General features: G+C 44.3%; 1 protein-coding gene across 3 annotated transcripts in view; it reads left to right on the top strand.

Annotated features, from left to right (window-relative positions):
- Positions 1-12,214, top strand: part of LARGE1 (LARGE xylosyl- and glucuronyltransferase 1) — a gene marked incomplete at both ends in the record, with an annotated part of 407,629 nt that extends 395,415 nt beyond the window's left edge. For 2 of the 3 annotated variants that reach the window (XM_080706528.1, XM_080706527.1), the window contains 3 exons: positions 3,116-3,262; positions 8,408-8,603; positions 12,017-12,214. In XM_080706528.1, the coding sequence (XP_080562654.1) occupies positions 3,116-3,262; positions 8,408-8,603; positions 12,017-12,214 (541 nt within the window). The remainder of the gene's footprint in view (positions 1-3,115; positions 3,263-8,407; positions 8,604-12,016) is intronic. The other variant, XM_080706526.1, reaches the window with a different exon arrangement.
- Between the last annotated feature and the right edge of the window lie 11,824 nt (positions 12,215-24,038).

Genomic DNA, 24,038 nt, shown 5'->3' on the forward strand with positions numbered 1-24,038 from the left:
AGAATATGCTGCTGTCCATGCAGAGGGAAATAAGGCTGACTAGGGCTCCATTTGTAAGGCACACTGCTCACTGGGTCAATTTACTGTGGACCTTAACGATGTTATTGATCAGGGCTGTTTGGTTGCAAGCAACAGAAACCAATGCGAAATAGCTTAATTAAAATAAGAAGAAACCAGAAGAAAACAAACAAGCATACATGTGGGTGATATATCTTATGGAAGCAAAGTAAGATTTGGAAACCCAATGCATAGGACCAAAATTACCCAGGGCAGCTGTGGGTATCTACTCTGTGAGCACTCTGACATTAGTGCAAGTCAGCTGTGTGGTTTTCCAGTTTCTATTTCCGTTCAGATTTTTAAGGAGGAAAACAGATTTGCTCAGCTTGGGTCAAGTGTCTACCCCAAGCAATCTGCCCTGGCCAGGGGTTCAGGAAGAGCAGACAGAACTCTGGGAGCTGCTGTTTATATAGAAGCCATAGACGGGGGAATTGTTTGTGAACAGAGTTCTCCATGAAGTGGCCACTAGAATAACTGTGATCGTAATAGTAATTTGAGGCTTAGAAAGGGAACTCCATGTTTATGGATCTCTATATCTATTGTGTACATACGTGTATGTGTGTTTGCATTTTTTCCCCATTGCTTCCTAAATCATTCCTCTAAGCCTCCCACTCCATTTCTATAGCATCCATATCTTAAAATAACCAACCACAGATGCAATCTTGGGCCCCCATTTAGAGATATTGTCTTTCGTCTTTTAGCATATTGAGACATTTACAGCAAAATGTCAGAGACTGCTTCTCTGCTACCCTGTATCTATAAGTACTTGGCACACAGTAGGTGCTCAGGGATTGTCAAATGAGTAGCAACCACCTCTCATATATCAGGAAAACACTTTCCCCCAGAGTTCCAGGGGTTCTGCTATCTTGGTGCAGTGATATTCTTTAGCTCTTTATGTTCTATCCCCAATAATCAATAGGTAAGACATACACCTTTCTAGGGTAAAAGGTTAAGAGCTCCAGGTCTGCCTATATCTAATGTGGGGTTGATGTCTAAGAGAATGCTGGCTGGTACTAGATGCCCTGCCATCGAAGAGGGAAGCACAGGCATTTAAAAACTCACATCTCATTGTTCAGGCAGATGAAGGGGAGAAGAATGCAGGCCAGGACAGCCTAGCTCATACCTCTGCACCCGAGTGGCTGAATATTCGCATCCATTCCATTATCTCTGGTTGTCATCCTTTATGAACGTACTCTGAAGTAGTGTATAGCAGGAGGGCATATATCCTTTGGTATATGGTTAACTTGAGCATAGTAACAAAGAGTGAACTACAAATGATATTCAGAGAGGTTCCAAAATGTCCTCCATCTTCAACCTGCTCATCTCCCATGGAAGCTGGTAAGACCTTCAACCAAGGGTGGCTTCAGAAGAAGGATCCTTACTCTGATGTGGTCCCATTGCTCACGGACATCAAGCCCTGCTGATGACCTTCTTACTGGCCTACCACTCTGTTCTGTCCCACACTGGCCTAGGCTAGTAGTTATTACAGAATGGCAACCCTTTACAGACTGTCCCTGATCCCTGCTTATGTATAAGCTCAAAATATTTGCTTTGTTTTTACCTGTTTGTTTGTTTTATGATACTGGAGATTTAACCCAGGGGCATTCTACTACTGAGCTATACCCCCAGTCCTATTTTATTTATTTTGAAACAGGGTCTCCCTAGGTTACCATGCTAGTCTCCAACCTTTGATCCTCTGTCTCAGCCTCTCAAGGATTCAAAGTTTTGTTGATAAAAGTGACTTTAATCAGATAGCAGTAAGTTGTCGTATGGCTGTGGGGGATTGCTTCTTCCACTGTTTTTCAAAATGCCTTCCAATGCCTATCATTTTCCCCAAGGGAGGATGCTTTCTCTATTTCAGCGATAAAAGCAGACAGCCCATGATGGTGTTGAGACCCAGAGGTCAGCAGACTGAGCAGGAAGCCAGAATGAACTACCAAGTTCACAGCCAACAGAGATCATAGAAGATCAAGCCAGGGAGTAATGATAGCCTTGCAGTATATTTGTTCCCATTTGTCGCTGCATGCCTGCATCGTGCCAGGTGTGCCAAGCAGTATTATATTACCTTGCTCACAGCAACTCCAGGAGGCAGATACTATTGCCACCATTCTGGGGAGGAGGAACATGAGGTAATGAGAATCTAAATTACTTGGCCAGGATGACAAGACTCATAAAGTGACATTGCCAGGATTCAACATCCATGATGTTTGTTAGAAGCATCATGCTAGCTGGGCACACCTGTAATCCCAGCACTTGGAAGGCTAAGACAGGAGAATCCCAGATCCAAGGCTAGCCTCAGCAACTTAGCAGACCCTGTTTCAAACTAAAATACAAGAAGAGCCAGAGGTGTAGCTGAGAGGTAGACTACCTCTGGGGGTAGAATCCCAGAAAAAGGCATCATGCTATGTGGCCCTCCCTGAGCCTTTCTTCCTTTCCAAGTAGTGGCCATGGAGCTGGGGAACAGCAGACAAATCCAGGAGGGCAGGAGCTGGGTCTCTGAGGGGCAGAGCAGGCCAGGTGCATGGCAGGGATCAATGAGAAGTTGGAGAACTCTCCTCTGACATGTGGCAGATCAGAGCTCCGACTGCTGCTCCAGCTGAGTGCTAGGTGCATAGGAACGAGGCCCAGGGTCTAGACCATTCAGAGGCTGGAGGGGGTGGGGCTCGCAGATTGGTGAAGGTCTTAGCAACTTGATGGCCACCTGCACTCACGTGGCCAGCAGGCAAGGAGAGGTTAGCAATCTTTTGACCCTCCTCTGCATTTAGCCCTGACACGTAGCCCCAGCCCTCCAGTCTGGCCTGCCCTCTGTGAAGACTCCAGGATGCTCAGCTCTGGGCCAGCCACAGCAGTTGTCAAACCCTCTCTGGCTCCCAGTGCTGTATTTGGCAAGCTGGTCAGCCCCCCACCCAGGGCTTTTGTTTCCCCATCTGAAACTACAAGGTGGACTTGATCTAGCTCTCCCACACCTCTCTGAGCAAGCCACTGCCCACCCTCATGAGGGAAGAACCTGGGCCTGGTGTCACAGGGACCCTTTCTCTCTGTCCACCCCTCTTTCCAGGAAGTCTGCCCTCCAACTTGACCTCGCTAACACCAAGAAAGCGATGATCGTCCCCGCGTTTGAGACACTGCGGTACCGGCTGTCTTTCCCCAAGTCGAAAGCGGAGCTGCTGTCAATGCTGGACATGGGGACCCTCTTCACATTCAGGTGAGTGGCCCTTACTACCAACCCCTGGGGTGCTCAAAGGACTTCTCTCCTGGGAGACTCCCATGTCAAAACCATTGGCCCAGAAGTCAGCGGTTCACATCAGTCCATTGTAAGGTAAGGGAAAACAGCTCTCGCCCCACACCATGTCCTTTCTGGGCCCCCCTTGTGCCATATACTGCTCTGTTTGATGCAGGCATGATGGCTGTTATGAACAAGATGGAGGGGTAGACATGTTTGGGCATGAAAGCCAAGCTTACTTCTTTTCCTACTTTTTTCTAAACTCAGCTTAGTTTCCATCTCCAGCTCCTGACTTGAATTCTGTCTTTGGGGTGCTTGTCTGTACTTTCGCTTTGTAAGTAGGGTTCTTTCTCTGATCACCTTGGGGATAGCTTCCCTTTTTGGCTTTGGTGTGAGTGGTCTATTCTGTAAGCCCTATGGGCAGCAGTTGCTTCAACTTAAAGTCCTCCAGGTGGCTTCAGAGTGGCCCCCAGCTGGTGTGGGAACTCACCTTTCCTGCTTCCCAAGTGGCAACTATGAACAAAACTCAGCTTTCTTCATTCCCCAGCCCCTCAGCACTGCAGCAACATTACAGGGCTATCTCACGCCTCCATAGAACCCCAGGAGACTGCACAGGTGCAAATGGGCTCCAGCTCCTGGGGACAGGCTGCAGCATTAAGTGTAGCAGTGGGGGGTGAGGGAGAAGGCGTCCCGCTGGGTCTCTGGATTGAGCAGTCTGCAGAGAGCTTTGCTATGCTCTGCTTGCATCTGTCTGAGCAAAGCCTCCATTTTGAATAATATAATAATGGCCAACACGTCCTTTGAGTTAAAAAGCACACAGCTTATAGAAACTTGGGTTTTCATGCTCTATCAAGTTTCTAGCCATTTCTAAAAGGTTTCCGCCCACTATTTTGTGAAAACAATTCTGGGATATCAGAATTGATATCACAGATATCTGTCCAGCAGGCCAGAGGTTATAAGTTTTCACATTTTATGGCGAGTGGAGAGGTGCTGATGGAGCCAGGACCCCACTCCGGTCTTGTCCTCATGCTGAGTTCTGGAAACCCACCTGAAAGAGTTAATGCCCTCCCACTCCCTGAGCCATGCCTTCCTGGTTTCCAGAAAGAAATAATCCCAGCTACCAGTTACTGAGTGCTTAGCATGTATGATCAGCATATTAAATTCTCACCCCCCCCCCAAAAAAAATGAGTCAGACACTAAAAAAACAGATCAAGACATCAAGGCAAACAGATCAAGCAGCCTGCCCAAGGACAACAGCTGGTGAATGGCAGGGCCAGGATTCAGCCCAGGTCTGAGGAGCCACCGAACCGCTCTTCTTAGCCAAACAGCATTGTGATGCAGACAAGTTCTGAATGTCCACAGCCATCCATGTTTGAAGATTCAGAATCAAAACATGCTCCTGGAAATTTGAGACCAAGCCTTGGTCTGGGTCTCCGGCAGCTGCCAGAGCCTGATGGCTGAACACCTGGACCATTTCCAAGATACTCTTCCTCCCATCTCCAACCCCAGGTGATCTGAGAACTCATTTCAAGGCTGTGTCTGTGGGCGCGGGAGCCAGGGTCCGGCCTGCTGTGTCCATGATTGCTGCTCTAGAGGGCCAACAGCTTGCAAGCCACCACGCCAAGTGCTAAATTACACACCTTCCCTCTGACAAATTGCTTTTGCCACCTGCTCTCTGAGTAATGGACACTTAAGCCTCTGAGCAGCTGAGAATTACTCCCCACACACCTGGAAGGAGAAAGCATCTGTGCCCCTCCAGGTCCTCTAGGGATGGTCCCTGGGATGCTACAGGATAGACCAGTACCATCACATGGCCTGGGGCCAGGTTACAAATGCAGCATCTCAAGCTCCACCCTGACTTCCTGAATCAGAAACCCTGGAGCCCGACCAAACTTCCACAGAACTCTGTCGTGAACCTGAACTTGGTAACCCTGCCTCGAATTGCCCCAAATCCCTTCTCCAAAGCCTGCTATGAAGTGGACTCGGGGAACCTCTCTCACCATCTGAGCACTGTTTTGGAGGCTACCTGCTACCACTGGACTCTGAGAGCAGCCCCTGAAGCCCAGTGTCTGCGGGACTGACAGCAGCTCCCTCGAACAGTGTTCCAGCTACGACTTGCTTTAATGGTGGGTTAATCATAATGTCACCGGATCCAGTGCTGCCCAGCCATTCAGCCCACTGTCAGCGTTCCAGCCCAAGAACATAGAAGCAAGCTGGCCCCTCCGCCAGATGAACAGAACTGACCCAGGTGTCCCTGCCCTGCGCCTCTCATTGTTTCCTCTTCTTCACACTCTAACAAGTCTAAAACTTCAGTTCTAAAGATGGAGAACAAATAAAATGTCCATCAATAAATTGATAAAACAGAGAGTGAGGCCACTGTGAATTAGCATCCTAGCTAGGAGGCAAACAAGGAGAAATAATGAGAATGTTTTCATTTTTCAAGTAACTGCTATGTCTCAGACACTGCTCTTTGTACTTGATATGAAATAATTCACGTAGTCATCCTCAATTCATGAAATAAGTATTACAACTATTTCCCATTTTACCAAGAGCAGTAAACAATGGTACAAGATAATTAGATACACTTACTTGCCCAGCGGCAGAATTCAAACTCAAGCAAACCGCCTCCAGAACCATTGCCTTTAACCTTTTATTAAATCACTTATTAGAGAGCTAGCATTTATTGAGTGCCTTCTGCATACCAGCTCTCTGCCAAGCTCTGCCCCTGATCTCTTCTCAGCAATTCAACAAGTTAGATACTGTTTACCCCCGTCGACACAAGAGGAAACTAAGATCTCTCGCACTTCATTGTGCAAGGTCCTCGGCTTTTAAGTGGCAGTGGTGGGATTCGAACCCTGGCCTGTAGGCTCCAATGTGCTGCACTTGAAACCTACTGCAGGTCCCTGGCTGTCACAAGTGCCGCTGAGGTCCTGTCAAAGGCATCAGCTGTCAACAGCGCCTGCTCAGCAAAGTCACAAATAGAAAATCAACTGCTTCCTGGCCCAATGTTTGGATTAGAGCTATGATTGACACCTCTTGCAATATCTTTTTCACACTCCATTAAAGTGGTATTACTCAGCTTTTCGCATTTTCTCCTTTTTTTTTTTTTTCTAAGTTACTGGTTTTGGTGGACGCTGCTGTGGTGATGGAGCCGAGATTCGAGCCCCTGCTTTCCCTGCCCGCCCGTCTTACCTAGCAGCACAACTTAACAAAAGTCCCCCCTTTGGCCAGTGTCCGGTCACTGGGTGGTTCCCTGAGTCTGGTGGAAGTCTAGGCTCCGTGGTGGGAGAGCACATTAAGGAAGGTGCCACAGTCCTCCAGCTGGAGGGCTACTAGCCACCGGGAGCGCACACTCTTGCTTGCTGTCCTCATCCTTCCCCAAGGAGGAGATGACACCCAGGACTTCCAACTCTTCCTCCTGCGACTGAGCTGCTGGGTTCCTGCCTGCCTGTCTTGCCTTCATTTCATGAGATTTGCTCTGTAGCTCTGAGTACCGTCTTCCTAAGCCCCTTCTCTTGGGCTGCAGCAGTTTACACTTCCAGCATCTAGCTTCCCTGTAACTTCCAGAAGTATGTCCCTGCCTCACTTGCTGGCTTCGGTCTTAAGACCTTTAGGTTATTTGTTCATGCACGTATCCACTCAGTTGGAGTAAATTAATGAGCACTTGTTCCATAAGCCAGAGAGTGTGGAGGGACAGCGGCATACAGGGAGGGAACCCAGCAGGTGGGTCTGAGTGCCGACCCTGGGCTTGGGTCCCAGCCCCACCACTTAGGATTTATAACCTAACATTGGATCCATTATAAGAATGAAAAACAATACACATGTCCATCCAGTATTCAAAATCATTGCAGTGCATATACTAGTTCCTGTTGTACTCATTTTCTTTGCTCTATAACAAATTACCACAAACAATACAGCTTAAAACAATATAGATTTGTGATCTCACTGTTTCTGGGAGTCTGTGGTCCAGGCACAGAATGGCTGGGTTCTCTGCTCAGGGTCTTACTGGGCTGAAATCGACGGGTTGGCAGTGCTACAGATTTCCTCCAATAATATACATGCTCCTCTTTCCAGCTCCCTGACTGTTGAAATAATTCCTTTCCTTGCAGTGTCAGGCTGAGATCCCTGTTTGGCTGGTGTTTGGCCAACCACCCTCTTGGCACCTAGAGTCTAGTCCTTTGCTCCGTGACCCCCAGAGGCAGCTTGGACATGGTTCTTTGCTTCCTTCCAAGTCCTGACCTGAAGGTTCATATGATCAAGTCATACCCACCTCTGTAATCTCCATTTTAATTAATCCAAGACCACCTGATTAGTAGCCTTAACGACACCTACACAAATCTCTTTTTACATATAATGTAACATAATCACAGGACTGGTATCCTGCCCATAGGTTCTGCCTCACAGTTGAAGGTCATGGAGGGTCACCAGTGGTCTCTGGTAGGAATAATTGTACTGCAAGTCAACATGCAGTTGGTTCCATGAAAACGACACGGACACCCAAGAGCTCAGTTACCTTTTCATAGGAACACCTCATGATAGAAGGATGGAGACTAATAGACTATATTAATAGTCTAATAGACTATTAGACTAATAGACTAATAGTCTAATAGACTAATAGCCTGGGGCTGCTGTAACAAAATACAAAAACTAGATGGCTTAGTGCAATAGAAATTTCTTCTCCCAGAATTTTAAGAGGCCAGAAGTCCAAAGTCAAGGTGTCATCAACTCTGTATTTTTTCCTGGAAGCTCTAGGAAAGGATCCTATCTTGCTTCTCCCTGCCTTCTTTCTGGTGTTTGCCAACAATCTGTGGCATTCCTGGGTTTACAGATGGGTCTGTCATTCTAATCTCTGCCTACATCTTTATATGGTAATTTTTCTATGCACTTTTGTCCAAACTTTCCCTTTTTTATAAAGACATCAGCCATTGGGTTAGGACCCACCCTTTTTCTAAGTAGATCACCTGTATAAGCACGGGGCTAAGACTTTAATCTGGTTTTCACAGGGACACAGTACAAACTGCCACAAGGACTACATCAGCATGTAATATCTTCTTCCTCCAAATCAACAGGATTTGGAAAGGTCAGCTTCCTTCCCTCCACCCAATAGCTTGTTTCTGTGTATCCCAGGTACCACGTCTGGACGAAAGGCCATGCACCCACAAACTTCGCCAAGTGGCGAACCGCAACCACGCCTTACAGGGTGGAGTGGGAGGCTGACTTCGAACCGTATGTGGTCGTGAGACAGGACTGCCCTGAGTATGACCGCAGGTTTGTGGGCTTCGGCTGGAACAAGGTGGCTCATATCATGGAACTGGATGCACAGGTGAGAAGAATGGGGCATTCACCTGGTGCTGTGTGTGCAGGGCCTGAGGGAGAGGCTCAGATCTCAGAGCTGGAAGGGGACCTTGAAGACAAAGAAGCGGGGACCTAGCCTGAGAACGTGGCAGTACCAATTCTCAGGGCTACTGATCTCAAGCCATTGATCTTCTGCCCTTTTGTGAGTCAGATTCCGGGCTTGGACCAGGCAAATCATCTTGCCCTCTGGTCTTGATCCAACCTGCTGATGTAGTCCAGCAAATTATGGCTGTCCATTACTTGGCCTTTGAATTGCATACTGGACATAAAGCATTCTAAGGGTCCTCTGTAAATAGCACAAAGCATGCCATTAAGACATGCTAATAATTCCATTCATTATCGAAAAAGTTAATGTTTGGGCTATACTTAGTTTTGAAATCCTCCATACATTCCATTAGTATGTATTGAGTACCTACTTCAAAAGAAGAAATAGGGGAAAAAGGGTCCTACAAACATTTCTGTGAAGGACCAGGGCATAGATATTCTAAAGCTTCCTGGAGCCCATGAGTGTCCTTTGCAATGCTCAACTCTGCTATTGCAGCTCAGTCGTAGATGATCTCTAAACAAATGGGCATGGCTGTGTTCCAGTACAACCTTGTTTACACCAACATGCAGCTGGCTGAACAGCGTTTGTCAACCTCTGTGTTAAGCAAACCAAAGCATAGCAGCTCTGGTTAAGGGAAAAGAAGGTGGTGTGGATGCCCCCAGCCCCACATTCTCTTTGTACACTGCTCCCAGGACACCTTCTCCTGGACTGGCAACGTAAATATATCTCAGCAAGAGCACTCCAAATTAAGGAAAAGTCAAGATTGTCCGCTCAGTGTTGGCTATCCATGAGCATTCCAGAACCCTCTAACAGTTTATCTGTGTTTGAGAGCAGTTCCAAGCAACCAAACACCACTGGGACTGAGAACCAGGGATGTTGGTAGAAGGTGTCAGAACGGTGTTTGGTCAGCCTCAGCCTCTGTTTGGAATCTTCCAAGTGTTCAGCAGTGCTGAGAGGTGAACTGGTTCAAAATAAGTTATATTGCCCAGAACTAAGACCTGGGCTTTTTTTGTTTTAGGCAGTTTTTTTAATATGCACTTTTATTGGTGCATTGTACTTGTCCATGTGAGGTTCAAAGTCATGCAAACACATATGCACACAGGTCTTGGTGATTTTCCCTTCAGGCCCCACCCCTCCCCATACCTAATAGGTTGGTAGTGAAGCCTTCAGACATGTGCATAGTCTACTTTGAATTGTGTCTTTCATCAGCTCTTCTTTTTTTCATCTCTCTCTCCCTCTCCCTCCCCCCCTCCCCCTCCAACTATTCAAAGTCCCTTTTATTGCCTGTTTTCTTTCTAGTGTCCACATATGAGAAAGAAAACCTCTTTCTCTTGACTTTCTGAGACTGGCAAATTTTATTTAGCACAATATTCCATAATTCTACCCCCCCCCTTTTTGGTGGTACTGGGGTTCCTGGAAGCCCTTCTACCTCCGGGCTACACTCCCAGACCTATTTTTACATTTTTATTTTGGAAACAGGGTCTCCTAAGCCAGCACGTGCGGCTGGCTTCGAACCTGCGTGATCCTCCTGTCTCTGCCTCCCAAGCGCGGGGATTACAAGCGTGCGCCACCACACCCAGCTCTATCCCCCTTCTTAATAAATGACACAATTTTGTAGTTCTTTATGGCTGAGCAAAATGTCATTGTTTACATATACCACGCTTTTGTTACCCGTTCATCAGTTGATGGACACCAAGGTTGGTTCCATAATTTGTCTACTGTGAATTGTTAGACATCTTACAGAACTTTAAAAAAAAAAAAAACTCTTGTGAATTTTCTTTCCTTTATTGGTAACATATAAAACGTAACTTTACCCTTTGCAGTGACTTAAGTCATGAGGGCACACCTGACAGTTAACAGTGCCATGCCTGTAGGGGCTAGTGGGATTTGGTAGGGTACTTTATTCCTGTGTGAAATGTCCCAGACAGCTGAGCTGTATGATTTTTCTCACTCAGTCCTCGCCATCAGTCGCCACTTCTTGCTGTTGTCAGTTTTCTGGTTGTATCAGGTGCCTTCTGCTGTCCTGAGTTGGCCTTTCTGAGTTTATTCTCATCTGCTCTGGGATTGGAAACTGGGTGAAGAAAACTCAACAGACATTAAGTCCAAAAGAGATGGAGTGAAAGTGCTGGGTTCTCCCAGAGTTACGTGTCCTAAATTTTTGTCATCTATTTTGGCTATTCAGGGACCTTTTATTTTTGGATCGAGTTTTTTACTGGATTCTGCCAGGTTGAGAATACTCTATAATGGTATGACTTATAAGAGGAAAGAGTCCGAAAGAGTTTTATTCTTGATAAGCTTCAGCCCACTGGAACATTTGTTTTTAATTTCTTTTTTCATTCGTTGCCCCCTTTTTGACACTGATTGGTGGTGGCTGTCAGAACTCATCCTGTCCTGTAAGGAATCATATAGAGATATGTCAATTATTTGGGTGAGAAACCACCCCAGGTATACTAGTCATCTTTTTTTGCTGTGGCCACAATACCTTACAAAAACAATTTAGAGATAGAAAGGTTTATTTGGGCTCATAGCTTTAGAGGTTCAGCTGATGGTTGGTGAGCTCCAAGTCAGAAATTTGATGGTGACAGGGTCTAGTGGAGGAAAGTTGCTCAGCTCATGGCAGCCAGAAAGCACAGAGGGAGAGAGACAGGCTACCTCCTCTAGCCACATCCTACCTGCCTACAGTTACCACCCATTAAGTCCATTCAAGTTATGAATTTGCCAGTGGATTTATTCATGGATGAGGTTAGAGCCTCATTCAGTTATTTCACATTTGTGTACTTTAAGCACATGAGATTTTCTGAGGGACATTCGATACCACCACAGCTGCAGCACCCTAGAGTAACCACATCGGGGTGAGCTCACTTGTATCTAGAGACTTTAGGGTTGTGTGCTTTGTTCAACAGTGTTTACATAATGTGAGTTCCACCCTCATGGTTCACCTTTTAAGGCATAAATTTCACTTTATAGATGAGAAAAATAAGGTTCAGATTAGTCAACTATTTTGTGCAAGGTCATAAAAATAGGCCTGGACTAGCCCAAGGCCAGGACTTTTTTTGCTGGAACACAGTACACTGGGTCCATAGTTTTTGCAGGGATACTGTGACACAGTCCCACCAGCACACGGACTGTGTCAACAGATCAGCAGAGTTTGGAAATGTCACCTTCCGTCCCTCCACCTAATAACCTTTCTCCATGTGTGCCAGGTATGTCATGGGCCACCCTGCTTCTTGGTGTCGTTCTGTTGTTCATTCCTGCAGGTATCACATGGAGCCTTCCACTTGCCCTGCCTCGGGTCCCCACAAGCGCTCACTCTGCTCTTGTCTTCCTTCTTCCAGGAGTATGAATTCACTGTGCTGCCCAACGCCTACATGATCCACATGCCTCACGCCCCCAGCTTTGACATCACTAAGTTCCGTTCCAACAAGCAATACCGCATCTGTCTCAAAACTCTGAAAGAAGAGTTTCAGCAGGACATGTCGCGCCGCTATGGTTTTGCTGCCCTGAAATATCTCACGGCCGAGAACAACAGCTAGCACTGAGAAGCCACTGCGCGGGAAGGACATGGCACAGGGGAAGAGCCACTGGCCGCTCGGGGCCCAGCCTCCAAAGTTAAAATTAAGCAATGCTTTTTGGTTTGTTTTTCTTTTGTCTCTTTGGCCCCAACAAAGCTGCTTTCATGGCAGAGATCTCGGATAGGGATCCAGAATATAGGAAAGAGACAGTCAACACCTGTCTCTTCAAGAGGGGACAGTGAAGGGGGAAAGGGTGATCATCTTACCGCAGAGCCACAAACCAAGACAGGGCTTCTGATGTCCCCACTGCCTTTTAATAATTAGGAGTCCCATTGTAGCTGGGGAGAAAGGGAAGTCAGAGTGCAGTGGGTGAGCCATCCCAGGAAATGACAGAGTTATGTCTTCATTCCGAGGAACCTTTCTTCTTTGTCCTGCAATGCATCAGCACCCAAGCGGATGGCGAGCCTAGGATCTGAATCAAAAAGCTGGGGAAACCCAACAGGGACATTGTATCTGGAAGTCATGGACGTGGGGTCGATTGGTTCTTTATCCCCAAAGTCAATCTTGTTTTGTTTCAGTTTATTTTAATTTGGGGGATTTTGTTTATTTTTGGTCTGGGAATCCAAAATGGAAAATCTGATCCTTTGAGGCTCTAAAGGAAAGTCACTGACATCAACCAATGCCCCTCTCCATCCCATCAGCAGTGGCCCAGCAAGGAAGATAAGAGCCTTCAGTACACATTCAGACATGGGCAGCTTCCTTCAGGATTAGCATGCACCGGGACCAGCAGGAATCTGAATTCCTGGGAACTCGGAATACAGAAGCAACTGTGGCACACCAGTCACCTTTGCTATAGGCCATGACTGACTGAAGAGGAAAGGGCTTTGAAAGAACCATTCGGTGCACACAAAAGGTGCCACTCTCTCAGGCCTTTAGAAGAACTTGACCAGCTCCCAGGGGCTCATTCTGAAGACTCACATGAACAGAGGAGGCCCATGGAAGACCCCACCGGGCTCCTCTGCATTCACACCTGCTGCACTGTGGATGGGAAGAGGTGACAGCCTCAGTCTCCCTTGGGACCCATCCAAGGGTGGGCAAGCACTTTCGCCATTTCACAGATTGAGGAGACACTGGACTTCTTACTTGTTTTCTTTACTCTTCAATATTAATGTTGTGTTTACACTGATGAGAACAAGAGTTACTGCCCCACCCTCTGCTGGGCTGTTTGTATGGAGTTGCCATGTGACCAGCGAAAGCTGAATTCAATAAACGAGAGTACGGACTGTTTCTGCCCCATTCCGCTCCCTCTCTTGTGAGAAGCTACTGTGGTGTCCTTCAGTGCAGGGGGCAAAGTTGGCCTCTGTAAACCACCGTGTCACACTTTCCTTCATCCCATTTGATGTTTCTCATCTTTAGAACTTTAACCTTTTTCTTTCTCCATGCCTGAGGTTAGACCTCACTTTATCCTCTAACTCCAACCTTTTTCAAATTTCCCACTTAGCTTCTGTCTCAACCCAACCAAAGCCAGAAGCTGTATTATACCACATTAGTAAACCATGGGCTTCCATTGTAAAGTGGACACCCGGTCCCTTGTCCCAGCTGTTCACACAGTACCCCACCACGATCCAGTCAGTGAGACCAGGCGCATGCTGTCTATGCGTGAGTGGAGTTTCACTGAGACTTTCCAAAGTAGGGGAATTGCAATGAGGACTGACTCTCACACATTCAGACTAATTCATACCCGTAGATACAGAGAGCAAGAAAGAACGTGAGCATCTACAGCGTTTATTATTACAAAAGTAGTCCATGAACACCATAAAAAGTAAAACATGACCAGAAAGTGTTCAAAGTACATGTTAAATTTCAATTTCTTTTTTTTATTCTTTTAATATTTTTAAATTTTTTTTATCGGTGCATTATATTCATACATCATATTGGGGTAAAAAACTTGTATGTACATACATGTACACATCACTAATTTAACCCCTACCAATTTCTTCACCGGTATGCTAGAGCCAACTTCTGCAGGCCCATAAGAACTTACTGTATGTACCTCTTTCCAATTCCATGTCCTGTGACCTCCCTTCTCACCAAGAGCTGGTTGTTTAAAATTTATCAGCAGCATACCACTGCCTTTTCCTTCCCTATGTACATATGCACACACACACACACACACACACACACACACACACTCACACATTCACACACTTCTCACTTCTCCTTCCTGAGTGGGGCCAGTGTTACCAGATGTATTTTGAATTAATTATTACCAGCTACCTGAGCCAACTTGAAAATCAGCTGGTAGTACTGGTTCCTCAGTGTTTTCAAAGTCAATTTTTAATTCCCTAAAGCTTTTTTTTTTTTACTTTGTCCTGGCACTGCTATCATGCCCAGCAACCTTGCCTTCATTTGCATGTTTATGGACAGAGCAAGTGACCATATAATTTATCATCCAAACTAGGTCGCTTTTGAAAATGAAAGAAGGTGCTAATTACACTGAGACAATAGGTATGAACCAGAAGATAGTGTAGTTTTCATGTACATGAAATATAATAAGGCAAAAACATGACACTTCACAGACACAGGAGAAAATCCTATTCCCCCCAAAGGTAGGTGCCTGACACTCCAAGCTGATCCTACCTAAGGCTGGAGCTCCAACATTTCAATGCAGAGGCTGCCAGCCCCGTGGAGCCTAAGGTCTACAGAGCCAAAAACCTGAGTTCCCAGATCTTACTTTGGGAGCAGATGCTCATCCGTCACCAACTGTAGCTCTTGTGCCCACCCCCTTGGGGCAGAGAGAGCTGCAAAGGCTACTGCTTCCTTTGTATAAGTTCCCTGGGGTACATCAAGCTTTTAGATGGGTCACTCTGATGTCTTTATGCTTAAATACACTAATACCACCTTGGCTTTTGGCTGAGAGCAAGAACAGGGTCCTCTCATTATCGCCCATAACCTTCAGTGTCCAGCAGAACCTACAGTTCTTAAGTAAGCATCATGTGGCGTTTCCAGTCATAAGTTCATGGACCCCTTGGAGCAAACCTGCAGTGTGAGTATTACAGTTTATCTATGAGAAAACTGAGTGCACTCTCTTGTGAAATTAACTTCCCCAAATTCACATAGCCAACAGGTACAGAACCAAAATTTAAACCCTATCCTGCTTGCTTGAAGCCAAAGCCTGCAATTCCTCTCCCTTCCCCAGTAAGGAGGAAGCAGATAGGAAACACAGGCAGACAAGAGGATTTGAACCTGTAGAGGAAGATAATGGAGTTTCTAGCATTCCTCCACCAACATCCATCCAGTAGCACACTCAGTCCAGAGAGCAGTCTCTCTCCTACATACTCCAAATCTTGCTATGCTTATAACCTTCCTGGAAATCAATATGAAATCCAGCCAGGCAGTCTATAATCACATTCAGACAGCTGGGTTCAACCCTAGGGATAGACACCTGCTCCCCGAATGCTTCTCCTGGGTCCTTTCCTAGATTACCTGGCACAGGTAGAGTGGCCAGGTTTTAAGCTCCCCCTGGAGCCCTGCTTCAGCATGCTGCTTCGAAGGGATCTCTCCAAATGTGTTGCACGGGTTCACAGAGCGCATATTGGCTGAGTTCACTAATAGCGTCTTTGTGCTCCATCATGAAAGGACAGACCCTACTTTAATACTGATTTTCTCAAAGACTCTACTGTCTTTGAGTTAAGGCTTCATTTGTGGTCACCCGGCCCTTAGGGGGCTCTGTGTTAGTCGAAGGCACGTGATGAAGATCCCGTCTCAGATGCAGCCTCTGCACACACTTGGTGAAGATAATAAGAGCTACCATTTATCTAGCTAGGACTTCTAGGGTAGTTGGCACTGATGGATCCTCACTGCCATGTCATAAGAAAGGCATTATTATTTACCTAATAGAACTAGCTCTCAGAGAAATCATCTGACTTGCCCAAGATCACACAGATTATTAATGGCAGTGTCAGGAGTAGAACCAAACTCTGACTGGCTTCCAAGCACATCTCTTTCCATTAATATATGCTCCTGCCTTCCCATATGATACCAAAATCAGCTCGGCAACAGGGCTTATCCACTCACATCTTCGGGTAGTATACTTATTCCTCATTTTTAAAAAATTTTTAGCTAATTTTTCTAGTTTTGTTTTCAGCTGAATGCCATTGAAACTTAAGAATTTTCAGTTATCTTCAATCACCTGAAAGCTTTTCAGAAGCTTATGACTCCTAGAATCTGATATTGAGGGTACCATGGCCTTTGTTTTTATTCATTTAACAACAAAAAATATATTCTTAGTAAATGGCCTTTCATTTCCTGGAATGACTGATGATGTCTGAAAGATAACAGAAGCATCACAAAAAATATGGAGTTTCTGATTATGTATATGCTGAATCCAGTCATTGGTCTGTTCTAGCACATTTGAATAGTCTTGAGAGACAATGGTTTCTGCCATGGAAGAATGCCAGTCACTAGTGGGAAGGTGTTTCCCAAGATGTTGCCATCTCATCAATGGGGCCAAGGCACTGTCATGAAGTGATTGGCAAGTCTCAAATAGAGCTAAGCTCTGGGCCATGTCCCTCTTAGTTGCTGTTGGTTTAATTTACATTTATCTACTGTGACTCTTCTGTATACCCTCAAACTTATACAAGAATTACAGAAATAATTCAAACAACATTTGTATATCTTCCACTTAGATTTTGCCACACATAGATCCTAGGACTTTGTCTATAAAATATCTCATTCTGAAGCATGTACTAGTAGATTGTAGATACTCATTAAATCAAAATATCTAGCAGGTATGTCTTCAGACCCTGACATTCTCTTACATAACTGAAACACAGAGACAAAACAGAGACTTTCACGTTGACACAATACTGTCATCCAATACGCAGTTTATATTCAATTTTTGACAGTTGCCCTAATAGTGTCTATATGACAGTAACCTCCACCCCAGCCCAGCTCATCTCAATACCAATCCAATCCAAAACCAATCTCATCTCTAATCAGAAACAATAACTTTGCTCGTCTTGTGTTTCATGATGATATTCTTGAAGGGTACAGCCCAATTGATTCTTTTGCCTAGTGTTTTGAATGAAAAATGGGCTTACAAATACAGAGCAATGCATAAAGTAGGCATTTTTGCATATGTAATGTCTTCAATTTATTCATATGATATAGCATATTTACATATTTTTGTGGCAGATGGCATTGAGCCAGATCCAGACGGTGTACCTGTGAACCACCTTTGTGCACTGCTGTGAGGGTCTCATAAATAGGCAACACTAACATTCACAGGACACGTCACCTCCTTAACTGCCTTATCAACAGACAAGGAAAACAATCATTTTATACCCATTTAAACATTGTATAACAACTCTCAAGATACATTTATGAATTGAAATGCTTTCTGTGTTAGGATGGATGTGTATTATGTGTAGACAGACACGTGGACCTTTGTAGTTATGACAGTTTCCCAGGCCTACAAAGAAAAAGATAAACCAGCCTCCTAAGAATTCTTGATGCCCCAACTGCACTACCCATGAGCCCACATCATCTAGTTCATTAATATTTCTGCTTTGAATCTCCACCCTTCCCAGAGATTACTGAATAATTAGGAAAGAATGACTTGGTTTCTTTCCTCATGACTATTAAGATCAAGATTTAGTATTCAGACCTTTAAAAGATCAGAAATGTCCTTTAGCCTGGTCAATTCTTTAGCCGGGTGTGAACAATTAACACCCCCTACCAACAACCCTACAATGGAAGAGCAAAGAGGCTCCTCTATGGTCATGGGCTTGGCAATCTGGTCTCAAAATGAAAAGCTCCACTCATACATCTTTCAGAAACCCCTGTTTTCTTGGCAGTCCCTGGGAGCTATAACACTAGAGAGACCAGTCGCACATGGATTCCAAAATCCCAGGAATACCTACATGAGTGATATGTCCTCCTGTCTCATACATCTGATAGTAAACAAAAGGCAATTCTGAGCCTGGGAATATCAACAGCTCTAAGTTCTTTGAACATAATCCATGTCTAATCCAGCAGGAAAAAAATATTGATAAAAGGTGCCTCTTTAATCCTGTCCTCTGACTACAGATCAGCTTTGAACATTCTAATACTGTTCAGAGCTGCCTGAAACCAATCACAGCAACCATTTACAACGAATTTATTATGTGCTGGCATGCTAAATTTGTTGCTTCTATTGCTTACAGGAATCCCAGGAGTGGAGAGATTATTATTTTAATAGACATGAAAACAGAGGCTCAGTGAGACCAAGTAATTGGTGGAGCCATAAATAAGACTGTTTTCTGAATCTAAGACTGTTCTCTACAGCTTTGGTGGGTGGGAGTGTGATGAGTGTAGAGAATGGGGACAATGGGCATGGACAAATCAGGCATCTGTATGATGGTCTCATGTGGAGTTGCCCCGTACACCAGAGACTAAGCCAGACCACCTGGGCCCTCCCTAGAATCTAAGCCCTTTCAGGCTGCTCCAGGAGAATACATAAAGTGCTAGATAACACAGGCGAGGATGGGTCCAGAACCAGGAGGAAAGGAGAAAAACAGATATGTTCATATCTAACCTGCAATAGAAAGTACGAGGTGGATACTATCTCCACTTTAAAGATAAAGACACAGAAGCTCAGTGCCTGAAAGTAAAAGCCTGAAAATTGAACTTGGGCCCATAGGTTTCACTGGTCTCTGTTTCCCAGGGACTTAGAGAAGCACAAAATTATAGAATCTTTGTTTTTAAAAAGATCTTAATAATGAGAATTAGCCTAGTCATGGGAGGAATTTATCTTTTCTCTAACTAACACGCATGATTCTCAAACTTTCATTTGTATACATATGAAGCCTTTGTGATTCCAGGCTCATCCAAATCTGATCCCATTGGTGCAGCCCGAGATTCTGCCTTCCCAACACACCCTCCATGTCATACGGGGGCAGCAGATCCATGGACCATACATAAAATGGTCCCTGTGTACTTTTATCAGCCCTTTTCCAAACACTTGTGTGTCTCTAACAGCATGGCTAGCATTCATCACTGGATACTCCAAAATGTTCCCACTTTCAAAAGTGACTGGTTCATTTTTCAAGATAGTTACTGGGGTCAAAAACTGTGCCAGCTGATAATATTTCCAAAATGAATAAGATACAGTGCTGTGGAGAAGACAGGCAGGTATATGAATAGTGACCACAGGTGAGAAAGGGAGAGGGGAACTTTGAGGAAAGCTTGAAAAAGAGTGGCCACTCCAGGTGGAGGCTTTACAGAAGGCTTCTGAGACACATGGCACCTACTGAAGAATACATTATTATGACAAGATACAACAGCAAGGAAAACTCTATGCAAGATGATTGCAATAGATATCAAGACTAGCAGGGCATGGTGGCTCACACCTGTAATCCCAGTCCTTGGGAGGTTGAGACAAGAGGATACCAGGCTTGAGGCTGTAGCGGATGGTGTTGATGTTGATATATTGGTGAGAAGTAGTCTTTCACATGAATGACAACAGAGTCGACGTGGCAGCTGGGGAGGCTGGGGAGGACAGAGAGATCTCTACTCCTACTATCCTTCCACTAGCATCTTGCTTTTATTGAGGGTTATAACCAAAACATTATAAGATATTATCAATCATAGGAATAACAAAGACACCATGGGGTGAGTCAGGAACTAACACCAAGGTAGTCACAGATGAACCAGGCAAAGAAAGGGTAAACAAGAAAACGGTCAGGGGCTTATCGGTCAGGGTCCCTGGTTATCAGTCCCATTGGGTCCTTGGAAACTTGTCTGCAAGCAAACAATTCCCACTTGGGTAGGAAGTTTGTGCCTCTCCCAAGCCGGACCAAGGTGACCTCAAAGCAGAAGACTGACAAGGCTCCCAACATGAGGCCAGCCTCGGCAACTTAGCAAGGCCCTCAGCAACCTAGTGAGATCCTATTTCAAAATAATAAAAAGGGGTGTGGGTATAGCTGGGAGGTAGAATGGCCCTGAGTTTAATCTCCAGTACCAAAAACAAGACAAAACAAAACCCATAGCACTAGAGGAGAGCGGTGGGGCTCAACTTAAAACTTGAGATGTAGCAGACGGGGGAGATTTATAGCCAATGAACACAGTGAGCAGGCCCACAGATGGAAAATCTTTAAGAGGAGACTTCCGGAGTAAGGCAATTTTTGCTAAACTTGTGTCACTAGAAAAAGTCCAAGAAGTCCCCAGAGAAGGATGACCTCAACTCAGGACAAGAGGGGGTCCTGATGAATAATATCACAGAAATGAATTTAAGGTATGCGAGTTAGCGGCACAGAAATTTATTAGGGAAGCAAGTAATACACAATCGAGGAAGAATTGTGTATGTGTGTGTGCGTGTGTGTGCACGTGCACGTGTGTCTGCGTGCGTGTGCGCGTGTGTGCGTGCGCGCGTGTGTGCGCACACACACGTTTTACTGGGGATTGAACCCAGATTCATTCTACCTTCAAGCTACACCCCTACGCCTATTTTATTTTATTTTTTAAATTTAAAACAGGGTCTCACTAAGTTGTTGAGGCCAGCCTCTTGTCTCATTCTCCCAAGTACTGGTATTGAGGGTGTGTGCCACTGCCCCAGCTCTTAAGCCACTCCTTTCAAGCAAGGACATGGTCCAGGGTGTGGGCTGAGCTTCTCACAAGCTGCTTATTCTGCATCCCAGGGGTTTACAGGCTTTTTTTTTTTTTTTTTTTTTTTGAGACTGGATAGCTCTGTTTTTCTATATCTCCAAATTTCTATCCCACACTGACTTAACAGAATTCTTTTTGTCCAAAGTCACTTGTGTATTTATTTTTAATCAATAGATAAAGGTGTATTTATTCATCGTGTTTAACATAATGTTCTGATGTGTGTATGCTCTATGTGTGACATAGTGTATTTGAGGCCTATGTGGAAGAGTTAAATCTAGGTAATTACCACCGGCATGACCTCAGGAAGCCATTGTTTTTGTGGTGAGAGTACTTTATAGCCACTCCCTTGGCATTTTCCCGGAGTACAGTATGCAGCTGGGCATGGTGGCGCATGCTGAAACAGGAGGACCACAATCGTGGTTTGCAGATAGCCTCAGCTACTTAGGCTCTCTGCAACTCAGTGAGACCCTGTTTTTATTTTTTTTTTCAGATATCAAAACTTGTTTATTAAAATTCATGTTATCCTCCTGAGTCAAATCACATTTATTTTGCTCATAGTTAAGAAAACAAATTAGCCGGGTGTGGTGGTGCACGCTTGTAATCCCCGCGCTTAGGAGGCAGAGACAGGAGGATCGCGCAGGTTCGAAGCCAGCCTCGCTGGCTTAGGAGACCCTGTTTCCAAAAATGAAAAAAAGCATAAAATAGGTCTGGGAGTGTAGCCCGGAGGTAGAAGGGCTTCCAGGAACCCCAGTACCAGCAAAAAAAAAAAAAAAAAAAAAACTACTTAGCTTTTTCTTTTTCCTCTTTTCTTTCTTAGTTCTTTCTTTTTCTTTTTTTTAAATACATTTTCATTGGTGTATTGTAGTCATACATCTCAATGGGATAAAAAAAACTTGTGGAGATATGCAGGCACACATCGCCCAATCAGCCCCTAACCAATCTCTAACCCTTTCCCTCCTACCCATGCTTGGCTTCCTGATTGACTTTAATATGTTTTAAGTACATCTTGTGCTTTAAAGAGTTTCCCTCATCCTCCCTCTTATCCCTTCAGATATGTCACCTTCATTGCTCCTCTATAGGGTCTCTTCTTCAGCTAGAGTTCCTCCTGTCACCCATTTCTCCCTAATATTTTGCACATTAAGAAAAGCATCTGATTTCTTATTTTTTGTGACATTTCACTGTGAATGCCATAATTTTGTTTTCCCTTATGGCTGGGCTAAATTCCATTGTGTACATATCCTATAGTTTTGAAATCCACTCATCCATTGAAGGACATCTTGGCTGGCTCCACAGTTTGGCAATGGTGAACTGTGCAGCTATGAACATGGTTGTTCATGCATTAGTTTGGTATTTTGGTTTTCATTCTTTTTGGTAGATACCCAGAGGTGGTATTGCTGGATCATATGGTAAGTTCATTTTACTTCTTCTGAGCATCTTATATACTGTTCTCCAAAGTGGTTGCACCAACTTGCAATCCCACCAACAATGTATTAGAGCTTCTATTTCTCCACACTTATTTCCACTTACTGAAAATCTGAAAGCCAGAAGGTGAGTAACTTTGAGAGGATGATCCACTCACAACCAATTTTTTTTTTGTGGTACTGGGGTTCCTGGAAGCCCTTCTACCTCCAGGCTATACTCCCAGACCTATTTTTTACATTTTTATTTGGAAACAGGGTCTCCTAAGCCAGCACGCATGGCTGGCTTCGAACCTGCGCGATCCTCCTGTCTCTGCCTTCCAAGCGCGGGGATTACAATCGTGTGCCACCACGCCCAGCTCCAATTTTTTTTTTTTAATAGAGGTCACTTGGGTCTAGAAATCTGCTGAGAGATTCAGTGAGGAAGCGGCATTTTTTTTTTTGTATTTTTTATTTTTTTTATTGGTGCACTGTATTCATACATCATAGTGGGATACAAACTTTTGTAGACATACATGCACACATCACCCAGTCAGCCCCCACCCGATCCCCACCCCATTCCCTCCCCATCCCTCCTTCCCATGCTTGGCTTAGTGGTTGACATCTAGTATTATAGCAATTTATCTAAAATTAAAAATGATAATCTCACATAACAGTTTCATTTGTCTAATACCAAGCTTTTGATGACTTAAAGATAACATTTCAATATTTCTTTTTGCTTTCTTTCTTACCAGAGAATATTTTTTTTCTATTTTTTAGGTGAAACTATCATATATTTATATATTTATTTTTCAGAAAAAAATCTATCCTAATATGGAATATGGATTCTAGATACCCAAAATGATCTTGAAAAAGAACAAAGCTAGAAGATATATATTTTCTGATTTCAAACCATATAAAGCTACAATAATTGAAACAGTATAGTACTGTTCTAAAGGCAGATATATAAACCATTGGAGTTAAATACAAGCCTAGAGCTAAATTCTTCCCTATATTGTCAAGTTATTTTTGACAAGGTTTCCACGAACATTTGGTGGTGGAAATAATAATCTTTTAACTAAATATTGTTGAAAAATAATAATTACATGGAAAAGAATAAAATTGGACCCTTACCTAATCCCATATACAAGTATTAACTCAAAATAGATAAAAGACCTAAATATCAATCTTAAGACTATAAACTTTTAGAAGAAAATCTGGGTCATAAAACCTCACAACACTGAAATTGGCAGTGATTTCTTGGATATGATTTCAATGGCACAGGCAACAGAAGAGTATACAAACTCCCTAAAAAATAAAAAAATATTGTATATCCAAAGACAATGTAAACAGAGTTAAAAGTTACTAATAGAATGGGATAAAATATTTCCAAATGCTATATCTGAAGGTATATTAATATTCCAACTAGAAATCCTAAAAATTAACAACAATAAAGGCAAACAATACAATTTAGAGATAGGTAAAAGACTAACATAAATAATGAATCTCCACAGATAACCAATCTTAGTTGTCTGTTGGATGGAAAATCTTGTTTCTCTGGTTCTGGTGTGTGTTACCCATTTCTTCTTTGTAGTTAATCTCTTTGAGTATTTTCTCTAGCGCTGGTTTTGAAGACATAAATTCCTTCAGTTTTTATTGCTTCCTGGCCACACAGTTGAAGAAACCCGCTGGCCCTTTGCTTTGAAGGAGGCTCCAGTTCTAGGCCTGCCATGCAACAGGCTCCAAGCCCGGTGTTGCTGGCTCCAGACCCAGCCTCGCCCCATGGCAGGCTCCAGGACTGG

Source organism: Muscardinus avellanarius, assembly GCF_963383645.1.
Source record: "Muscardinus avellanarius genome assembly, chromosome: 11".
In the NCBI taxonomy this organism is placed as follows: domain Eukaryota; kingdom Metazoa; phylum Chordata; class Mammalia; order Rodentia; family Gliridae; genus Muscardinus; species Muscardinus avellanarius.